We start from the raw sequence: 20,525 nt of genomic DNA on the forward strand, positions 1-20,525 counted from the left end.
AACCCGGAGAGTCGGGCACAAAACTCCTAGACAGAGCATCCGCCTTCACATTTTTAGAGCCCGGAAGGTACGAAATCACAAAGTCGAAGCGGGCAAAAAATAACGACCAACGGGCCTGTCTAGGATTCAAGCGCTTGGCAGACTCGAGATAAGTCAAGTTCTTATGATCAGTCAATACCACCACGCGATGCTTAGCTCCTTCAAGCCAATGACGCCACTCCTCGAATGCCCACTTCATGGCCAGCAACTCTCGATTGCCCACATCATAATTACGCTCAGCGGGCGAAAACTTCCTGGAAAAGAAAGCACATGGTTTCATCACTGAGCAATCAGAACCTCTCTGTGACAAAACCGCCCCTGCTCCAATCTCAGAAGCATCAACCTCGACCTGGAACGGAAGAGAAACATCTGGCTGACACAACACAGGGGCAGAACAAAAACGACGCTTCAACTCCTGAAAAGCTTCCACAGCAGCAGAAGACCAATTAACCAAATCAGCACCCTTCTTGGTCAAATCGGTCAATGGTTTGGCAATGCTAGAAAAATTACAGATGAAGCGACGATAAAAATTAGCAAAGCCCAGGAACTTTTGCAGACTTTTCAGAGATGTCGGCTGAATCCAATCCTGGATGGCTTGGACCTTAACTGGATCCATCTCGATAGTAGAAGGGGTAAAGATGAACCCCAAAAATGAAACTTTCTGCACACCGAAGAGACACTTTGATCCCTTCACAAACAAAGAGTTAGCACGCAGGACCTGAAAAACCATTCTGACCTGCTTCACATGAGACTCCCAATCATCTGAGAAGATCAAAATGTCATCCAAGTAAACAATCAGGAATTTATCCAGATACTCACGGAAGATGTCATGCATAAAAGACTGAAACACAGATGGAGCATTGGCAAGTCCGAACGGCATCACTAGATACTCAAAATGACCCTCGGGCGTATTGAATGCAGTTTTCCATTCATCTCCTTGCCTGATTCTCACCAGATTATACGCACCACGAAGATCTATCTTAGTGAACCAACTAGCCCCCTTAATCCGAGCAAACAAGTCAGATAACAATGGCAAGGGATACTGAAATTTAACAGTGATCTTATTAAGAAGGCGGTAATCAATACACGGTCTCAGCGAACCATCCTTCTTGGCTACAAAGAAGAACCCTGCTCCCAGTGGTGATGACGATGGGCGAATATGTCCCTTCTCCAGGGATTCCTTCACATAACTGTGCATAGCGGCGTGTTCGGGCACGGATAAATTAAATAATCGACCTTTAGGGAATTTACTACCAGGAATCAAATTGATAGCACAATCACAATCCCTATGCGGAGGTAGAGCATCGGACTTGGGCTCTTCAAATACATCCTGATAATCAGACAAGAACTCTGGGACCTCAGAAGGGGTGGATGACGAAATCGACAAAAATGGAACATCACCATGTACCCCCTGACAACCCCAGCTGGATACCGACATGGAATTCCAATCCAATACTGGATTATGGGTTTGTAGCCATGGCAACCCCAACACGACCACATCATGCAGATTATGCAACACCAGAAAGCGAATAACTTCCTGATGTGCAGGAGCCATGCACATGGTCAGCTGGGCCCAGTATTGAGGTTTATTCTTGGCCAAAGGTGTAGCATCAATTCCTCTCAATGGAATAGGACACCGCAAAGGCTCCAAGAAAACCCACAACATTTAGCATAATCCAAATCCATCAGATTCAGGGCAGCGCCCGAATCCACAAACACCATGACAGAAAATGACGACAAAGAGCATATCAAGGTAATGGACAGAAGGAATTTGGACTGTACAGTACCAATGACGGCAGACCTAGCGGACCGCTTAGTGCGCTTAGGACAATCAGAAATAGCATGAGTGGAATCACCACAGTAGAAACACAGACCGTTCAGACGTCTGTATTCCTGCCGTTCAACTCTAGTCATAGTCCTATCGCACTGCATAGGCTCAGGTTTAACCTCAGGCAGTACCGCCAAATGGTGCACAGATTTACGCTCGCGCAAGCGTCGACCGATCTGAATGGCCAAAGACAAAGACTCATTCAAACCAGCAGGCATAGGAAATCTCACCATGACATCCTTAAGAGCCTCAGAGAGACCCTTTCTGAACAAAGCTGCCAGCGCAGATTCATTCCACTGAGTGAGTACTGACCATTTCCTAAATTTCTGACAATATACTTCTATATCATCCTGACCCTGGCACAAAGCCAGCACATTTTTCTCAGCCTGATCCACTGAATTAGGCTCATCGTACAGCAATCCGAGCGCCAGGAAAAACGCATCGACACTACTCAATGCAGGGTCTCCTGGCGCAAGAGAAAATGCCCAGTCTTGAGGGTCGCCGCGCAAAAAAGAAATAATAATCAAAACCTGTTGAATAGGATTACCAGAAGAATGAGGTTTCAAGGCCAGAAATAGCTTACAATTATTTTTGACACTTAGAAACTTAGTTCTATCTCCAAAAAACAAATCAGGAATAGGAATTCTTGGTTCTAACATAGATTTCTGATCAATAGTATCTTGAATTTTTTGTACATTTATAACGAGATTATCCATTGAAGAGCACAGACCCTGAATATCCATGTCCACACCTGTGTCCAGAATCACCCAAATGTCTAGGGGAAAAAAAAAAGTGAACACAGAGCAGAAAAAAAAAAAAAAATGATGTCAGAACTTTTTCTTTCCATCTATTGAGAATCATTAGTTTGGCTCCTTGTACTGTTATGTTTGCTAATGACAGGTGTTATGAAGGCAATCCAGAAACACAGTGTGCTTAGCGATCAGAGCGCACACAGTGATCTGACAAATACCCAAAAATACAAGAACGAGCTCTGAGACGTGGAAACTCTGTAGACTGCACACCTGATCCTATCCTAAACACAACTAAAAGCGGCTGTGGATTGCGCCTAACAACTACCTAGGCAACTCGGCACAGCCTAAGAAACTAGCTAGCCTGAAGATAGAAAAATAGGCCTGACTTGCCCCAGAGAAATTCCCCAAAGGAAAAGGCAGCCCCCCACATATAATGACTGTGAGTAAGATGAAAAGACAAAACGTAGGGATGAAATAGATTCAGCAAAGTGGGGCCCGATATTCTAGGACAGAGCGAGGACAGTAAAGCGAACTTTGCAGTCTACAAAAAAACCCTAAAGCAAAACCACGCAAAGGGGGCAAAAAAAACCCACCGTGCCGAACTAACGGCACGGCGGTACACCCTTTGCGTCTCAGAGCTTCCAGCAAAACAAAAGACAAGCTGGACAGAAAAAAAGCAACAAAAAAAACAAAAAGCACTTAGCTATACAGAGCAGCAGGTCACAGGAACAATCAGGAGAAGCTCAGATCCAACACTGAAACATTGACAAGGAGCAAGGATAGCAGCATCAGGCGGAGTTAAGTAATGAAGCAGTTAACGAGCTCACCAGAACACCTGAGGGAGGAAGCTCAGAAGCTGCAGTACCACTTGTGACCACAGGAGTGAATTCAGCCACAGAATTCACAACAGCCGGGGCTGTCTCCTCTGTTGCCCGGGGGAAGGAGTAAGAGACCGGACAGACCTATCCACTCGGAAATAGGGGGTGTGGCTATGTGGCAAGAGCCACAGCGCCAGTGGAAGCAGTCAGTCTTGGCGGGAACATGCAGTCACTTTGTTTATTTACCTTGCATATTCTCCACAATTTGGACTGCTATTCCCCTGCTTAACCCTTCATCTCCCTCTGAGGAGTTAACCCCTATTAAATTAAAACTGTTACATTTGTTAACCCTTGCTCTGCCTGCTGTCTGTCACTGCATTCCACAACCTGCTTACACTTGCATTAAAAAACTCTAAACGGGTTCAAAACAGTTTTAGGAGACCTCAGCGTGTCATAGAGGTTTTGTAGTCATGTGATTTACCATGAAATTATTCACCGTAAATCACTTTTTGGGGAAAATTTAACAAAGCTGGCATATCCAAATATCAAACCAAATGATCTGCCCAAATCTATTCAGGAGTCCAATTAAAATAAAATCAATGGACACTTGCCTCCCACAAAGGCAACTATCCAACGATGTTGATGCAGTTGTTCCCGGAGGGTGATGTCAGATTATAGTATCATGTGCCTACTACAGCCAATGAGTGGTCACTGATTGCTGCGGCTCATTAATATTCCATCAGGGCAGATGTCTGCTCTAACTAAATAATGTAGGATGCAACCTATATAAGTATGTAGAAAAAATGCACAGTTTTAACAGCATCTTTAAATGCACAGTGGGCATGAGTATTTATGAAATCACACTCACTTTCCTTGGACAGTTAAATGCACCAGATTTTCTGAACAAAAAAGCTGCAGCAGAAAAAATGAAGTATTTATACTGTGTGGGAACATGACCTCAAAGACTGTAAATACGCAGCTGATTAAGAAATATTGAATGCTGTTGTTAGTTGAGTGATAGCGTCGCTTACACAGACATAAAAATCATTGTCGGCTGCACATCACCCTTTGTAAAAGGGAGGCATGATGCTCTATTGTATAGAAAGATCGAATTAGTAAGCCTTCCACACAGAGTTTTTGTTGGCCCATGTATATTGGCCAGTAAATGAGTGCCAATCGGCTAATATATAGCCATTCTACAGACTGATATTTAATTCATGCTGCCCAAACCGCAAGGAGAATGAATCAAAGCCTAACGTCACAGCTGCAGTCCGGTATATTGTTCTTGGAAAAGTTTTGATTTTGTAGATAAATTACAGTTATAAGAACCTGCTTGGGACAATAGGAAGAGACAAGATTAGTATGGCTCCACCCCCGGTAGGTTTTTCCCAGTGCCACTCCGAGTGATTGACAGGCAGAAACTATACTGATGACCGTAGGCAGAAACAAGACTACTGTTGTGCCACACCAAGTGCTTCAAACTATACTTTCTTTAAAATGCCAAAGTGTTTAGGAAAAAACATACCGTACCTAAATACACATGGCTTCAGTTGTGCAGATAGGCTTTGATTTGTGCTGCCCATGCTTTAGGCAGCATGAATCAAGTGACAGGTTCCATTTTAAAGATCAAAAATGGATTCGGTGAAATTGAAGTTTTAAAAAAAGAGTTACCATATCTCATCAATGTATCACTTAAGCACAGATTAGATCATAGTTTGACGATTGCTGGGGGACTAACCGCTGGAGCCCCCGCTGAGTACAATACTTTGAAATTTTCTATCAGAATGGAAAGGGACTATGGAGTTATAACAGCTAAGCTCTGTGGATGGCTGTGTGTGGAATATTTGTCTATTCTACTGCAATAATTCAATAAGACCTGTATCAATTATTTTATTCATGTTTGCTTTAGAAATCGCTGTTACTTAAAGACAACCAAAAATTTGCCGCCAACTGATATCGTACCCAAAGACAATGTTTTTTCCGGATTTAGCCTTCTGTCATGTAAAACCCCCTTTTCAGGTAAAAAAAAAAGTACCGTAAATGCAAAAAAATGACAGAACAGTATTGGAAGATATAGATTAATGATATTTTGCTTCCTATCTGTAGTATGTCCGCTGCAATTGCAGAATGATTCTGTCTTTCTTGGTACCAATCTTCATGCTGAAGAAGTTAACGGCGAGAAGGATTGTCAGCAACTTTGCACAAATGACATTCGATGCCAATTCTTTACCTACAATCCACATGATTGTAACAGAAACAAGTAAGCTCAATCACTTCTTCCTATGCATGTAATGGTTTGTTGGGCTGTAGAATATTACACCTAAATCTAAATCAATCATCAATATAAAAGCGTTGTCTTTTTTTAAAAAAGTATGACCTTTTAATTGTTTCTTATATTTAACAGTATTAGGTATGTGCAATATTTGATTACATGGACGCTATCATATTAATGAACCATTTTTTTCTGTAGGTGTAAATGTCACTTAAGGATGTCATCCAATGGCTTGCCGACTGCTATAGAAAATGGGAAAGGAGGAAATTCAGGCTTTTCTTTAAGATTGTGTAAAAACAGAATAGTTGGAGGTAATATGAGCATATTCTATAAAACGAAATGAATGGAGGAATGTTCATCTTAAATTATGTGAAAACTATACAGTTTGTGCATATGTGATCTGAAATACATTTGGTATATTGTATATTGGGCTCTGTTTGCATCATGAGATGCTTCAGTCGCCATTATGTCAGCACTGCAGTATTTTCTAACCTGCACCTTTTAACAGATGGCTGTATGGCACCGTCCAAGATGTTAGATAAGTATGAGAATGAATGTCTGACACAGAATTCTGCCCAATGGCAGTTGAAGGAGGTAATGCGATTTGGCTCACCTCATGTAGCTGAAATTCCAGGTACATTCAATCTGCCTAGAGATAAATCGATCAGCCAAGATTAAAAACACTAGCCGCTTAGAGGGAATTACAAATTATCATGTAACAATAACATGGCTCAATAAATGGGATAAATAAAGAAGTAAATGGGTTGCCAACTGTCCAGAAATTCAGCATAGTTTGTAAAAATAGGGCACTTTTTTGCTCTGTCTGGGGAAAAAAATTGAGAAGTCCGTGATTTTTTTTAAGCTGAAGAAACTGCTACATATTATTTTATCTGTAAGTACAATTATTTTACAGTGTACAGTTAATTATATACCTAAAGTCTACATATCAGAATTATGAGCTGTAGACATGGATCATTCATTATATTATTATGGTTTTAAAATGTGTCTGTAAAAATATTGTCTGTCCGGGATTTTTTTAATAAGTTGTCCATAGAAAATTCAAAGTCAAGTTGGCAATCCAGAGCAGGAGGCAGGGGTGGGTTTCAGATTTTTACCAGGTTCCCTGTTTCTGTTAAGAAACCAATCCCATTTTAAAGTCACACACATTTTTTAAACCACATCTATTTTTCCGCAAAGTTTACTCAACCACAAAATACAAGTAACAGGGCAGGAGGTAAAAGTAAAAGATCTTTCGCCTTCTCACCCTTCTTGTCCAGTGCAAGCTGTTCCAGTCACTTTTTAGTATGTTGAAAAGTACTAAAGGATTTTCTACAAGTATTTAAAATTTGTATTGAGCAGTTGAGCACCCATCTGTCACCTCAGCTGGCAGCTGCACCTAATCTCTAGCTTCAGCAACCCTTGGCCAAATATGTACAAAATACCATCACACCATGATCAGACCGAATATTAACACCACATAGTGACCGAATGATACCATATCCCATGGTTTGCAGTATCATCTCTACACCGATGACACGCAGATCTACCTATGTGGACCTGACCTCACCTCCTTACTGACCAAAATCTCACAATGTCTGTCTGCTACTTCAGACTTCTCTGCTCGCTTTCTAAAACTGAACATGGACAAAACAGAATTCATCATCTTTCCCCATCTTACTCTACCCCTCCACCAGACCTATCCATCAATGTCAATGGCTGCTCACTTTCTCCAGTTCCACACGCTTGTTACCTCAGAGTGATCCTCGACTCTGCCCTCTCTTTCAAACCACATATCCAAGCCCTTACCTCCTCATCATGCCAACTCAAACTCAAAAATATTTCCCGGATCCGTGCATTCCTTGACCATGAAACCACAAAAACGCTAGTGCACGTCTTTATAATCTCCTGCCTCGACTACTGCAACCTCCTACTCTCTGGCCTCCCCTCTATCACCCTGGCACCACTCCAATCCATCCTACACTCTGCTGCCTGACTAATCCACCTGTCTCCCCACTATTCCTCAGCCTCTCCTCTCTGCCAAACCCTTCACTGGTTTCCTATTGTCCAGAGGCTCCAGTTCAAAACCCTCACAATGACATACAAAGCCATCCACAACCTGTCTCCTCCATACATCTGTGACATGGTCTCCCGGTACTTACCCACACGCAACCTTCGATCCTCTCAAGATTTCCTTCTCTACTCCCCTCTTAGGGGAGTAGACGCTGCTGTGCCTGCATCCTACACTGCGCCACCAATGACTCTTGGGCATAACACCAGGACAAGAATTTCCTGGGAAATCTGTGCATACACTCAATAAAGCCAGCTGAACTGGACATTGCGCTATCTATTTGTTTGCATAAGCAGTGACATTACCCACTCAGTGATTCCCCATTGAAACAAAAGAAAAAGGCGACTATGTGATAAAGGCCATGTTTTGGCCGAAACGTCAGCTGTCGCTTTACACATCACCGTTTAATTAATAAATATTCACCTACAGCAAAAACTTTCCAGACTATGTGTGCAGTGACTCTATAATTGAACTAGCATCACAAGGTAACTTACCAATGATGTCTCTAGTTAAAGTAATTCGTCTTCACTTTTCCTCTTCATCGGGTGCAAACTGCTATCACCTCTTTCAGCCAGGACTCTTCTCTGCAGAAATGATCAGTCATCTATAACTGAATGCTTGCACCATTTTTCCCCTCATCTTCTACACTGCACAAGATAAAGAAAAAAAAAGTGCTGTCCTATGCAGAAACAGTGCCTCCCTTTTGTTCCCCCCATGGAAAACAATATCCTCACAAGTAAGATCTATTATAGCACTAATAATGTGCCCTAATTAGGCCCTACAGTAATTATGTCCGCCTCAAAGAAATAATCTATGTTCCTTACTCTGGCCCCTTCCTGTAATTATGTCCATTATCCTGGGCCCCTTCCGCTAATTATGTCTCCCATTCTGGGCCCCTTCTTGTAATAATGTCTCTCATCTTGAGCCCAAAATAATGTCCCATCCTGGGCTCCATATAATCTCCCACCCTTGGTCCCATATGATCTCTCATCTTTTGCCCCATATATCTCCCATTGATTTTGTAATGAATTAAAATAAAAATAATATTTTTTTTTATCTGTCCATGGTCCAGCAGCGCCCTCTTCCTGCCTCATTTTTGCCAAGGACACGCCAGTGCATGACAATGATGTCATTCGCTGACGACGTGCGTGCCAACATCAGCTTCTGAGCTTTTGGCCATTTTAACTATTGTGGTGCAGACATTGGACTCCTGGATTTCAGCTGAATGTGTGTCTGACGGATCTAGTTGGATGAACACATAGGTGGACTGCACTGCTTCAATAAATTAATTCTATAAAAATGATGATGAAAATAAGGTTTTTTATTAGCTGGACCACTATACCACCCCCCTTGTGGTAATCGTATGACGATGTTGGGGTTATTCTTAAGGGATTGTATTACCATTGTTTCTTGCTTTGTGAGATTGTTTATGGAATATCCATTACTTACTTTTGATGTTTTTAAAATCACCAAGTACCAACTCTAAAAATGGATTTAGATAATGGCCTTGACTCATGCACATTGAATTGAGCCTGACATGGGGTACTGCTTCCTGCCAGTCTGGGGAACCAGCAGCAGTTTTCTCAGTTGGTTCCCCCAAACCGGGGGGAATCGGCTGAATCTCACTCCTGGCAGGAAGTGAACAGTCATCTTTTCAAGTTGATGCCAAAAACTGGGAAAGCGTAAGTTCAAGGCTCATTGAAACACATAGGTAGCAAATACTAGCTGGTGTGGTTCACTGATACAGAGCTAGTGTAGCAGAAATTTAGGAAGAAAGTAATGCTAATTATATTAATAGTTGTCAAAATATGCAATGCATCACTCCTTGCTGCAGACAAAGTGCCAATGCCAACTAATACCACCATCAAAAGCCCTATATTGGGCATAAGAAGATCAAACCTGGATCATAGAGCAATGAAAGAATGTAGTCTGTTAAATCTCATTTTCTTTTTCATGATGTGGATAGTTATCTGCATGTGGTAAGAATGCAAAATAGCAGAGCGGCATGTAGTGTGATACTTTGTACAAAGCTCTCCTGTGCAGTGTTAGGTTCTGGTACTAATATGGATGCCACCTACTTAAACATTGCTGCAGTCCAAATGTTCCCTATTCATGGAGGCAGGATTCCCTAGTGGCATTGACCTCTAATAGCAAACTAATACTGTACCTCCTGCCACACTGCAAAAACTGTTCAGAGGCAGTTTGATGAACTGCATCTGATCTTGTCTTGTGAAAGACAAGTCTGATCCATAGAGATCTCATCTCTCAACTTTCAGTAGAAAAAAAAGCTGGAGATGCAAGGAAAAGCACAATAGGGTCTTATCCAAGAATTGACACAAACAATTAAGGTACCTTCACACATAACGATATCGTTAACGATATCGTTGCTTTTTGTGACGTAGCAACGATATCGTTAAGGAAATCGTTCTGTGTGACAGCGACCAACGATCAGGCCCCTGCTGGGAGATCGTTGGTCGCTGAGGAAAGTCCAGAACTTTATTTCGTCGCTGGACTCCCTGCAGACATCGCATCGGCGTGTGTGACACCGATGCAGCGATGTCTTCACTGGTAACCAGGGTAAACATCGGGTTACTAAGCGCAGGGCCGCACTTAGTAACCCGATGTTTACCCTGGTTACCAGCGTAAAAGTAAAAAAAACAAACACTACATACTTACCTACCGCTGTCTGTCCCCGACGCTCAGCTTCTCTGCACTCCTCCTGCACTGGCTGTGAGCGTCGGTCAGCCGGAAAGCAGAGTGGTGACGTCACCGCTCTGCTTTCCGGCCGCTGTGCTCACAGTCAGTACAGGAGGAGTGCAGAGAAGCTGAGCGCCGGGGACAGACAGCTGAAGGTAAGTATGTAGTGTTTTTTTTTTTTTTACTTTTAAGCTGGTAACCAGGGTAAACATCGGGTTGCTAAGCGCGGCCCTGCGCTTAGTAACCCGATGTTTACCCTGGTTACTGGGGACCTCGGGATCGTTGGTCGCTGGAGAGCTGTCTGCGTGACAGCTCTCCAGCGACCAAACAGCGACGCTGCAGCGATCGACATCGTTGTCGGTATCGCTGCAGCGTCGCTGAGTGTGAAGGTACCTTTAAGGGTGCATATAGGTTCTGACCTGATGGGGTTGGGTAATATACAATCACTGTAGAAGCATAAAATTTCAGCTGCTGCGAGCTCATGAGGGATATGGGTGTAAAATGGAGAAGGAAAACTGTGCTACTGATGAATAGTAGAAGAATCCAGGAGACTGAAGAATATTCAATTCAACTTATTTGGCAATGTGTTTCAAAGTCATTTGACTTCTTCATCAGGACAAACTATACAGGAATTAAGTAGAGAAACAAGAGGATCCATCTTACCTAATCTCAATTCAAATTGTGGACACAAACTTTGCGGTGCACGGAATACTGTGCCAGCAGCAGGCAGGTCAGGGAAAAGAAGTAAATCCAGCATGACATCTAAATAATAATAATAATAATAATAATAATAATAATCTTTATTTATATAGCGCCAACATATTCCGCAGCGCTTTACAGTTTAACAGTTTCAAACGCAAAAGTCATAAGTAACAACGTTAACAATACAATAATTAAAGCAAAATAAGCCGCCCCTGCTCGTGAGAGCTTACAATCTACAATGAGGTGGGGGAGATACAAAGTACAGGTGTGTATTTACAATAATGTATTTACAATGATGGTCTAGCCATCTTCAGGCGGGGAATAGATGGGGATAGTGAAGGGCTACACACACACACAAACATAAAATGACTGATTAGTGAACGTGATAGGCCGCTCTGAATAAATATGTTTTGAGCGAGCGCCTAAAACTATGCAAATTATGGATGGTCCTAATATCTTGGGGTAGAGCATTCCAGAGGATTGGCGCAGCACGGGAGAAGTCTTGGAGTCGGGAGTGGGAGGTACGGATTAGTGCAGAGGTTAGTCGAAAGTCATTTGCAGAGCGCAGTGGTCTGTTAGGCTGATAGACAGAAATGAGGGAGGAGATGTAAGGGGGTGCCGCACTGTGGAGAGCTTTGTGGGTGAGAACAAGTACTTTGAATTGTATCCTGTAATGAATGGGTAGCCAGTGTAACGACTGGCGAAAGAATAGATACAAATAAATTCCTTTATTTAGACTATACAATGGAAAAAAATCCAATGTCAGGAAATGAGATGACAAGGAGAGACCTTACATGTTTTGAGCAAAAAACTTTCTTAGTACAATATCTTGTATTAGTGGCTCCATTTTATATAATGATAGAAGGAAATTACATTTTTGTTCGAAATGTGTAAGGTCTCTCCCTTTCATCTCATTTACTGACATGGAAACTTTAGCCATCGTATCTTTAATTAAATTTTATCTATTCTACTCTATGTCTTGGTGCCAATATGATAGGACATCTTCAGAGGTCTTGAGACATTCACATTTCTATGAGTCTGAGCTGTTTTGGATGCATTAAGAGAACCTATCTAATATTAGAGAGGTGGTTTAAATGTTATGACTGATTAGTGGCATATAATGGGCACCTATTATGGTATAATATATTCCATGCAGTATACTTTTTGCTGGACACCTTTATTTGGAGACATAGGTTCAACAGCACATTATGGCTACATTTCAAGCAAGCGTCAGAACTTGTCCATTGGATTCTCCAAACATAGTGTTAAAACATAATGTGAACAGAGCCTTACTTTATACAATCTGCCATATATTTACTATATGAAATGTACTGTTCTGTAAAAGAATTAGCCTTTCTTTCCTCACTCAGCTTGCAGACAGCCTACACTCACTATTTTTCAATTTCACTTTGAAGCCTGTCCTCTGCTAGAATGCCTTGCAGTGTTCTAGGAGTCCATGGTATTTGGAAAATAATATTAACATTTAACGTTAAAATATCAATATATCATTCAATAAAATTGAAGAAGAACGGAATTCTTTTACACGTCATATTTGATTCTTTTTTAGGATGTGGAAAACCTGTCGTTAAGGCAAGCAGAATTGTAGGTGGCAGTAATAGCTCCCATGGTGAATGGCCATGGCAAGTCAGCATGCATCTTAAATTATCTTCTAACAGACATGTTTGTGGTGGATCTATTATTAGCAGTCAATGGATAGTAACGGCTGCCCATTGTGTTGCCCCGTAAGTATCCTAAAATATACCTTCAAATATGAAGAACTTAATTTTTAATGTTATGCTTATTATTGTTTTCAGCTTATTATTTCATTTATATAAGTTTCTGTCAAAATCTGTTAACATTTCCTGCTTTCTTTCATAAAGTGGTTGTCTACTACTGGACTACCCCGATTTAATTAATTCAGGACTCCGTATAAAATAAAATCAGTGTGTATTCACCTCCTACCATTGCGCTATTCCAGCAATGTCAGCACCGCTGTTCTCAGCAGTGACTTGTTTCGTCATGTGCTGGCTATAGCTCACGCATGGCCACTATTTAGTCATAAACCAGAGTAAACATTTGGTTCTGATGAAATAGTAAAGTCTGCAGTTTTTACTATAAAAATTATTTTACTTACAATAACATAAGGAGGAACGCTAATTTCATTTTAACAATATTGAGAAAATTCTCAAAACTTGTTCTGTTTATACTTGTAGAGCATGAAATGTTGAGTCCTTTTTCTTAACCTAAATGACATACCAAATACTTTTATACATTACTTTTTTCAGATTTTTGAGCCAATTGAAAGCTCTGTAGATTAGAGGATATGTGAGCCTCAAGACTCCCACCAATTGCTCATTTCACTGTGCTGAAGCCGTCAGCTCATCCAGTGAAAGCTCTCAATTTTTGCATAAGTGTGTACACAGTGGTCTACAAACCCCTGTGCCCCAATTCATCAAAATAATTGCACCAGAAATCATTTTGAAAAGTCACAAATTTCTTTTGCAAACTGCGGGTTTGCTGAAAAAGTAGAGATGGGCAAACCTGAACAGAAGAGAGAGTGAGAGAAAGAGGGAGAGAAATTTATTTTTCTTTCCTTAGCAGTTTGAGTATCCATTACATTTAATGGGGTTCTGTTTCTGTTTGGATACTGTTCTGGCTCCTAAACTGGACTTTCTAAAAAGTTTGGGTCATGTACCAGAACCTCTACTTCCACTGTTCCATCCATCCCTACTGAAAATGTTACAACTTTCTGCGTTTTCACTCCCAACTTCATCAAAATAGTTGGATCCAGTGAGTCTTCCTCCAGTTCAATGGTGCACACCATTTTTAAGATTGTCCAAAATGGATTGCACGGAGCTTCTGACTCCCAAATACTTCTTCATCAAGACTGGCATGAACAGCGCAGGTCTTGATTAATAAGGACCTATAGACTTTCTATTGAGTCTGTTTGCCACTGTGTACAGTACAAGTGCTTCTCACAAAATTAGAATATCATAAAAAAGTTAATATGTTTCAGTTCTTCAATACAAAAAGTGAAACTCATATATTATATTGAGTCATTACAAATAGAGTTGTCTATGACAAGTGTTTATTTCTTTAATGTTGATGATTATGGCTTACAGACAATGAAAATCCCAAAGTCATGATCTCAGTAAATAAGAATAATTAGCAAAAAACACCAGCAAGGGCTTCCTAAGCATCTAAAAAGGTCCCTTAGTCTGTTTCAGAAGGCTCAACAATCATGGGGAAGACTGCTGACTTGACAGATGTCCAGAAGGCAGTCATTGAGACACTCCACAAGGAGGGTAAGCCACAAAAGGTCATTGCTAAAGAAGCTGGCTGTTCACAGAGTGCTGTATCCAGGCACATTAATGGAAAGTTGAGTGGAAGGAAAAAGTTTAGTAGAAAAAGGTGCACAAGCAACTGGGATAACTGCAGCCTTGAAAGGATTGTTAAGAAAAGGCCATTCAAAAAATTGGGGGAGATTCACAAGGAGTAGACTGCTGTTGGAGCCACCACACACAGACGTATCCAGGACATGGACTACAAGTGTTGCATTGCTTGTGTCAAACCACTCATGACCAATATACAATGCCAGAATTGTCTTATCTGGGCCAAAGAAAAAAAGAACTGGACTGTTGCTCAGTGGTCCAAAGTGTTGTTTTCAGATTAAACTAAATTTCGCAGAAGCGAGCTCACCGTAGTGACTTTCTCCCACTGAAATGCTGTGGACTTGCCTCTGCCCCATGAGACTTTCTCTTGGTGCTAGCGGGGATCTCACGCAGATGAAGGCAGTTCAGCCTGGCTGGAAATGCAGCCTCAGTGACCTGCAGTAACCTCAATAACGTCACCGCTAGTCACTTATACTGCGCTCACAGCAGCTCATTCACCAGTGGTTTTGAGCCTGGACAGTCGCATCTTTGCACTGTCTAGGTTGAAAACTGTTTATACCCCAGACATGGATTATGATCGAAGGACAGGTGAGGGATATTATTGAATTTATTTTTGTTTTAATAGGGGAGACGATGGATTCAGTGGAATTAGGTGTTAGGTGGGTATAACTGTGTTTGTTATTTTAAAATAAAAAAGTACCGTAAGTGTTTTGTTTTATTTCAAATAAAGGACTTTATTCTGTCCGTGTCTTTATTTACCATATAACCATAGGATTAGCAACGGATAGGTGTCTTATAGACATCTCTCCATTAGTATATACATGAGCTTGAGGTCACCTAACAATACAAAGATTACATTAATGTTATGGCAGCTAGATGGTATAACTTCCCGCAGATGAAGTGTATTCCCAGGGCTCCCGGTGTGTAGATGGAAGAAGGTGAATGGGGTTTCATCCCCCTCCTACATAAGTTCTTGCACCTCATCCTCCATCTCCAAATTGTCATCTCAGAGCAACTTGCCCAATCAAGAGACTTTGCTGAAGCTAATTTATTTAGGTGACAAAAAGCACATCACCACACAGTTGTGGAAAAGCATAACAAACCAGGCAGATCTGTGGATCTTGCTGCCGAACCTACAACCAGGCATTGTGATAGGTGATAATGGTCATAACCTGATGGTGGCTCTGAAGCTTGGCAAACTCACACGTACCATACCTGTCCTATGTGCTCAACTTAGTAGTTCAGCAGTTTCTGAAAACCTATCCAGAGTTACCTGAGATACTTTTTTTATGTATACCGTATGTGGGCCCATTTCCACAAGTCAGCAACAGCTGCCGCCGATCTGTTAGTGTTGAAGCAGAGCTTGCAAGTGTCAGTTTACCAACTGGTATGCAACGTGATCAAGCACTGGCACTCCACATTACATATGTTGGCAGGGCTTTGTGAGCAGCATAAGTCAGTAGTTGAAAACCAGCTGCTACATGCCTTTCGGTATTTCGGTCAGCCTCCGGACATAACAACCTACGAGTGGGCACGAAGATGGTAAGCGGCAATTACACCATAATCAGCGTAACTATCCTGCTTTTGTGTCCACTAAAATGCTTTCTGCTCAGAATTAAATAGAAAGCTTCGTATTTGTACCAGGTGGAGATGGAGGAAAAAAGTACATAGGGTAATACTACCTTGCTCAGCCTCATCTCATTCTCTCAGCATTGATTAATAATGAGGAGGAGGCTGAGGAGGAACAGGAAATGGTTACCTGCACTACAGATGGTACTACTCCACCAACTTCATCCCATCTGCTCAATGTGGAAGGGAGAGGGAGGAGGTGTAGAAGGAGGAGAACGAGAAGATGGAGAGTCATCCTCCTGGTGGAGATAAGGAAGTCTTGCCTGTTGGGAGCATGGCACACATGACTGACTTTATGTCCTGCTGCCTTTCCTGTGACCTTTGTGTTATATGCATTTTGGTAAACAATAATTAGTGTTTTTCATGCTTTTCACCACACTCTTCAAGGACTTTCAATCTCTCCTTCCAGCGGCGCAGAGGGCTAGTAAAAGGTGCAGTACCAGAAAGCCCTAGTCAAACAATTAGTACAAAATTTTCCATCTGACAACATTGGTGCAAAGGTCATAGATCCTTGGCCAACCAAGCAGCAGAGATAAGGGAGATATGCATCAGGTCCAATAGAGGCAGGGGAACACTATCAAAGGTCTGGGATAGTTTCATTAGACCCTACCAGCACCCAGACCCTGATGCAAGAGGTAGTGTGACAAGGAGGGAAAAGTTTTGAAAAATTATGGAGTACGAAGTCGACTATGCCAGCATCCTCCGTGATTAATCTGTGCAATACAGCTATTGGGTATCCAAGCTGTACACGTGGCATGAACTGTCCCTCTTAGCCTTAGAGGTACTGGCCTTCCTGACAGCTAGTGTTTTTTAAGGGTGGGTTTTTAGTGCCGCAGGGTGGCATAATAATGGATAGGCTCATCCGCCTGTCAACTGAAAATGTTTGCAGGCTGACTCTTATCAAAATGAACAAGGCCTGGATTGGCCCAGACTTCTCAACCCCAACGGATGACAGCAATAGAACATAAAGCCAATTTAATAGTTCCTTTTTTTCTGGTACATTTCCATGCACCCCTTCCCATCCAAAAAAGGATATACAATTCATGGGTTCTACTTTTTCTTGTCCTCATCCTCGAACCCAAATTTGTCAATCCTCCATTACCTATCACTACACTAAATTCAGCAAACAGCAATGTTAATAAGAAATAGAATAGATGCAACCCTGATAAGGACTCTTTGTTTTAGGTTGCAGGAGAAAGGACTGTAAAGGAATAATGCCTGACTAGGTGTCTCTAATACATTTTCCCTACTCCAGCAGCTACCCTTACACGAATTGCAGATAAGAGCAGTATTATGGCCCTGAAAGGACTTTCGGTTGCACGTTGCTGCAGCAAGGACTGTAATGCAATGAACCCTGCCTAAATGCCTCTAACACACTAAACCTTACTCCACCAGCCAACCCTAGAAAAATTACATATAGAGTGGTGTTATAGCATAGAATCTATTTGAATTAGTCCTGACTATTAGTTTAATGTTGTACCAGCTGGTACTGGAACACTATATAACACATTGTCCCTCCTGCAGCAGAAACTCTTGCTACACTAATTCCGGGCACAATACGCCGAACAAGGCATAATTGGGTCTTGTATAGACCCGACTACACTATGCTGCCGGCCACAGTATTGCTAGTGCCCCGCATGGCTATGTAATTGGCAGGAAATTCTCGAATGTTTAGTGGCTGAAACATAGGGGTTGCTACAGTTAGTCACTGGCTACAGGCATCTTCTGATACACTGGGTGAGGACCCGTAAATCATTTCTGCTTCCACCAGTCCTACTAAACATCATTCAACTCCTTCTGTCATCTGTTCCAATTTTTTTCAGCCACCAAAACTGCTTTCTCAGCTGCTCCAACTTTTGTGTTGGATATTGAATTCATGCAGGAGACGCCAATTCTGGTCTTCCCTTCCTTCTCTAAAATCTTCCTCCAGAAACTTTTCTTCTCTGCAAGTGTGCATTTTTATGTAAATTAAATAGGAACAGATCCTAGTTGTCATGCAAATTACTACTATTCATACCAGGTAGGAAGTAGATGTTGCAGTTGGCCATTTGAATATATACAAGATGGTTACACTGCACTTACAGTAAATGTAAGGGGAAGTGTCTTCATAATCCCACTGTAATGCAGTCTTAGGCCTCATTCATACAGCTGATTTTATCGTATAACTACTATCCGTGAATTTCTCTCGGTCCTGTGATAGTCTATGGGCCATTGTCATTTCTATGATTTTTCGCAGACCAAGGTCCAAGGAAAATCACTGAGACATGTCCGATTTTGATTCATGGGTTGGATCAACATGAGCATTGCTAGTCTATGAATCTGTGAAAGAATCGGACTCCACTCGGATGCTACCTGTGTGCAATCCAGTCTTCACTGACTGTCACATAGGAGAACGTGGAGAAACATTTTATTTGGATGACACTCTGACCTGTTATTTTGATCAGACTATGATCACAGGTTGTTCATAGTGTGGTCTGTTTTTCTTCTACATGAAAAAAAACGGACACCTGAATGAGGCCTTAGTGTTTATGTAATCTTGAAAGTTTCGTTTAAAAATGACTATGATCAAATACAGGTAACCATTTGGACAAATACATAAACACTACCACAATCGATTTAGTTTATTGTAAGCAAAATAAGGACCTTCACCTTGGCGAGTCGCTATCAGAAAAGTGAGCAGTAAACCAGTGCTTTTATGAAATAGTCCCAATCAAAAACGTATTATCATGTGTTTAAAAAACAATGAAAAAAAAGGAAAATAAAAGAGCCAAAATTAATTGCAGTTAATGTGCCCTGTTTTATAGAAACTTAATTATTATTTTAGAAATTAAAAAGGACAAATAGACTTTATTTCATTTCATTTCTTTTATCTGTTTTGGTACCTTTTTGATTTCAACTTGGAGGTAAGAATCTAAAATATATAGTCTCTGTTCGTCCTAGTTCTTTATTTCCATGTAACATTTTGACCCACGAACAACTTCTTTTAAAGAAATTCACAGAACATCATTTAATCTCATGTGGTTTGTCCTGATCTCGCACTTTTCTCCATATAAACTTTAATTGCCTTCATTTAAACCAAACTCTTCTGGGATCTTAGAGGGTCAACGTTAAAACTTCAGAGAAAACTTAGTTGTGTTTGAACTGTAACCATTTGGAATCGTAGTGAAGCTAAAATAGTCTGTTTTCTTGTAATAGTTTTTTGCGAAAGTAAATCAATAATTCCAAACAATAACATTTCTTAGACCTTTCACACCACAGGAAATTGGGGACAATTTGGAACTGGATGTTTTATTTTTAATTATTGTGTTTATCACACCTGATTATTCCACATTATTGTCTGAGTAAAGGTACCGTCTCACAGTGACACTTTGGTCGCTACAACGGCACGATCCGTGACGCTCCAGCATCGCTCCAATATCGCTCCAGCGTCGTAGACTGCAGTCACACATCGCAATGCACGACGCTGGAGCGATAATTTCATGACGTATTTGCGATGTAGAAGCTGTTGGTTACTATGCGCACATCGTATACAATATCGTGCACACCTTTGTTACACCATGCGATCATGCCGCCACAGCGGGACACTAGACGACGAAAGAAAGTTTCAAACGATCTGCTACGACGTACGATTCTCAGCGGGGTCCCTGATCGCAGGAGCATGTCAGACACAGCGAGATCGTAAGTATATCGCTGGAATGTCACGAATCGTGCCGTCGTAGCGATCAAAATGCCACTGTGTGATGGTACCCTAAGTCTGCAATCACACCAGCTTATGGCATTATCCGATGCAAGAGTATCCGGTATGATATGCTAATGACACTCGGCTCCTGCTCTGCTGCAAGCGTGATCCGAGTATTGGGACGCTGTGCTCCGTGCCTCTCGCATGATAGGATAGCAACACAGGTGTACTGGAGAAGGAGAAAGCCCAGTGCGGTGTTTCATACGCACCCATAGACTTATATGGGTGAGAGGAAGCCGAGTCTCACTGCAAATCGCATGATTGCTCCCTCATGCTGAATCGACATAAAAAAATAATCGCAGATGTGAACTGCCCCATAGTATAACATTGGGAGTTTGTGCTATGTGATGTCTTATTGCATAGCACTCAGCCTGCCTATGTAAAACATTCAGACATTATCACAGAACACTGCTGTGACATAATTTTGGCATATAAAGAGTTAAACAGCTGGGATCAGAACTTTTTATAATGCAGAATAAAAAAGGATTGAAGTGTTCCAACACCAGACTTTATTCAATCCATTCAAATCAACACGGGGATGTGATCTATATGTTATATGGTGCTACTAAGACATACTGTAGTAAACCAG

At 41.5% G+C, this 20,525-nt stretch overlaps 1 protein-coding gene across 3 annotated transcripts in view; it reads left to right on the forward strand.

The window, feature by feature from the left end:
- KLKB1 (kallikrein B1) overlaps positions 1-20,525 on the forward strand; it is a 194,258-nt gene that overhangs the window by 141,843 nt on the left and 31,890 nt on the right. For all 3 annotated transcript variants that reach the window (XM_069744368.1, XM_069744367.1, XM_069744366.1), the window contains 4 exons: positions 5,347-5,456; positions 5,544-5,697; positions 5,908-6,020; positions 12,744-12,918. In XM_069744368.1, the coding sequence (XP_069600469.1) occupies positions 5,347-5,456; positions 5,544-5,697; positions 5,908-6,020; positions 12,744-12,918 (552 nt within the window). The remainder of the gene's footprint in view (positions 1-5,346; positions 5,457-5,543; positions 5,698-5,907; positions 6,021-12,743; positions 12,919-20,525) is intronic.

This window comes from Ranitomeya imitator, chromosome 1 (genome assembly GCF_032444005.1).
Source record: "Ranitomeya imitator isolate aRanImi1 chromosome 1, aRanImi1.pri, whole genome shotgun sequence".
Taxonomy (NCBI): Eukaryota; Metazoa; Chordata; class Amphibia; order Anura; family Dendrobatidae; genus Ranitomeya; species Ranitomeya imitator.